General features: G+C 38.4%; 1 protein-coding gene across 4 annotated transcripts in view; it reads right to left on the bottom strand.

Annotated features, from left to right (window-relative positions):
- ARL13B (ADP-ribosylation factor-like 13B) overlaps positions 1–2,949 on the bottom strand; it is a 93,273-nt gene that overhangs the window by 70,095 nt on the left and 20,229 nt on the right. The window contains exon 3 of one of the 4 annotated variants that reach the window (XM_011977268.1): positions 1,958–1,960. The exons of the other annotated variants lie outside the window; for them this stretch is intronic. Within the exon in view, the coding sequence (XP_011832658.1) occupies positions 1,958–1,960 (3 nt within the window). The remainder of the gene's footprint in view (positions 1–1,957; positions 1,961–2,949) is intronic. 4 annotated transcript variants of the gene reach the window in all.

Here is a 2,949-nt window from a genome sequence, read left to right as displayed (position 1 = left end):
TTCGACCATGGCCGATTTCAAACTAACAATATGAGGTACCTGAACACAGAGTTGGGAAGAGATATGCATAAAGGGATCTCGCTAGTTCAAATGAGCCAATATGAACAGCAGGTCAGGAACACCACTGCTTCTGTTCAATGACGTGAACCAAAATGATGCAGCAGCTTCTGGTTCAGCTCCTAAAGGAAAGGAGGATGGCCTCCCCTTACCCTTTACCTCTTCTTTGTAGCTGAAATGCACATTTTGTAGTGAACTACCTTCAACCATGTAGGTGAGGGAGAACACTGAGGATGGCAAAGCAAATAGAACAGAGAACTGAGTACTAACACAATGGAACTGACAAACCTGTCCTAGACTATTTTTGCCTAGGCTGTTATGAGAAAGAAATAAACATCTATCTTGTTTGAACCACTGTTATTTTAGGTCTCTGTGAGAACAACTGAACCTGTGTCCAACTAATGCAATTACTGACAACCATGAAGAAGAGAAGTTTGATCTAAAAAAGTAAAGTTCCAGAAAGGGGTATTACTTTTATATTAAGAAGTTATAGAGAAAAAAAATAGAAAGAATGAAACTTAGTATTTGAAAGCACAACAGGGGGACTACAGTCAATAATTTAATTGAACATTTAAAAACAACTAAAAGAGTAACACAAAGAATAAATGCTTCAGGGGATACTCAATTTTTCATGATGAAATTATTATGTATTGTATGCCTATACAAAAATCTCATGTACCTCGTAATATACACACCTACTATGTACTCACAAAATTAAAAATAAAAAAGGGAAAAAAAGCTATTGTGAATAAAAAAATTAGCTAGGCATTGTGGAGCACACCTGTGGTCTAGCTACTCTGGAGGCTAAGGCAGGAGACAGCTTGAGCCCAGGAGTTTGAGATTACATGAGCTATGATCATGCCACTGAACTCCAGCCTGGATGACAAAATGATACCCTGTCTCTAAAAAAACAAAAAAATATGGACCAGGCTCAATGGCTCATGCCTACTATCCCAACGCTTTGGGAGGCCAAGGCAGGAGGATCACTCAAGGCCAGGAGTTCAAGACCATCCTGGGCAACATAGTGAGACTCATCTCTACAAAAATTTTTTTAAAAATAAAAAATAAATAAATAAATAAATAGAATATGGATTTTTTAAAAAGCTATTGTAGACACTACAGATAAAAGAAACTGAGGGTTTGGATTTAGCCAATGGCAACACAGTCAGAGAGGAGGCAGACACATCTGAAAAGAAACTAGCAGACAGTTTTTTCTCAATTTCGCACAGAAACAACAACAACAAAAAAGAAGGTTGAGAAGAATCAGAAATAAGTAGAAAAGTAGGAGCCACGGGAGAGATGTTTTAAGAAGACCTAGGCGCATGGTCTAAACAACTGGGACACCAGAATGAGCAAAATGCCTTTAGAGAATTTACAGCCTGAAGAAGTAGAGAGATACACAAACAAAAGGCAATTAAGTAGTGACCAAGTAGGTATCAGTAAGAGGAGGCCAAAAAAGCGGACATGGTCAGTTCTACTAATCAAGGTAGTAACGGTTGGGGCAGTTGGGGATTAAAAACGACTTTATAAAAGAGGGGATTACATGACAAAAATACATCTTTAAAGATCAGTAGATATTCTCTCTAGTTAAAGAAGTGAGAACAACATAAAAATATAAAGGAAAGAGAAGGCTTAAATCTGGGAAGTTTCAAGTAGTTCTATGAAATTAGAGTCCTAAAAAAAACTTCAAAGTAAGAAACTGAAGAGTAAATATGGGATGAAGGACAAAAAGAGAATGAAGGGTGGGGCTCAAAGTTGAAGGCAGTTTTGACATTAAGCATTTTCTAGACTCAGAAAAAGGAACTTATGAATATATGGAGGTGGAATACATAAGAGAAAGGAAAGAGGATGTTCTAAGCACGCCCAGTATACATAACAAATTAGGTAATCTGATTAGCACATTCTAAGATGCCTGCTCCCATGAATGTCAGGCTTTAGAGGAATGGATAAAAGAAGGTTAGAAGAACGTGTCACGGCCTCCAGGTCAAAACTGGTTTTCCACTTGTTTTTGTACGGCCCACAAGCTAAGAATGTGTTTTACATTTTAAATGACTAAAATAAAAGAAAAACATTTCATAACACAGGAAAATTATATTAAATTCAAATTTCAGTGCCGTAAATAAACTTCCAATGGAGCTTAGCCATGCTCATTTGTATACGGATTGTCTTTTTTTTCCCTTTTTTTTTTTTTGAGACGGAGTCTCACTCCACTGCCCAGGCTGGAGTGCAGTGGCGCGATCCTGGCTCACTCAACTTCCATCTCCCAGGTTCAAGCAATTTTCCTGCCTCAGCCTCAGGAGCAGCTAGGATTACAGGTGTGTGCCACCACACCGAGTTAATTTTGGTATTTTTAGTAGAGATGGGGTTTCGCCATGTTGGCAAGGCTAGTCTTGAACCCCTGTCCTCAGGTGATCCGCCTGCCTCGGCCTCCCAAAATGCTGGGATTATTACAGGTGTGAGCCACCGTGCCCAGCCTGTATATAGATTGTCTATGGCTGCTTTCACACTACAGTGTAAAAGTTTTGTAGTTCAGAAGGAAACTGGATGACTGCAAGGTCTAAAATATTTACTGTTCAGCTCTTCACAGAAAAAGTTTGCTGACCACTGGTTTAAATGATGGTGAGTGTCCTGTGAAGATATAACGTAGAAGATAGCATAGGCATAGGCTTTAGAAAAATTCATAGACAATAACAGATGATTTACTTCTAATTTACTTAACATTACAGAGTAGCATTTGAGGTGAGAAAATGTTTTTCGCCGAGAGTGAGTTTTGCAACCTGTTAATAAATAAATGCCCTTCCACTATTTAGTAAGCACGATGTCTTACTGCAATCATCAGTTTCCAGAAACAAATACACGTTATGCATTTCTCCCAATTCTTACCCTTTAGAT

This window comes from Mandrillus leucophaeus, unplaced genomic scaffold (assembly GCF_000951045.1).
Source record: "Mandrillus leucophaeus isolate KB7577 unplaced genomic scaffold, Mleu.le_1.0 Scaffold176, whole genome shotgun sequence".
Classification (NCBI taxonomy): domain Eukaryota; kingdom Metazoa; phylum Chordata; class Mammalia; order Primates; family Cercopithecidae; genus Mandrillus; species Mandrillus leucophaeus.
The sequence above is the reverse complement of the archived record's forward strand: the minus strand, read 5'-3'. Positions and strand labels throughout refer to the sequence as shown.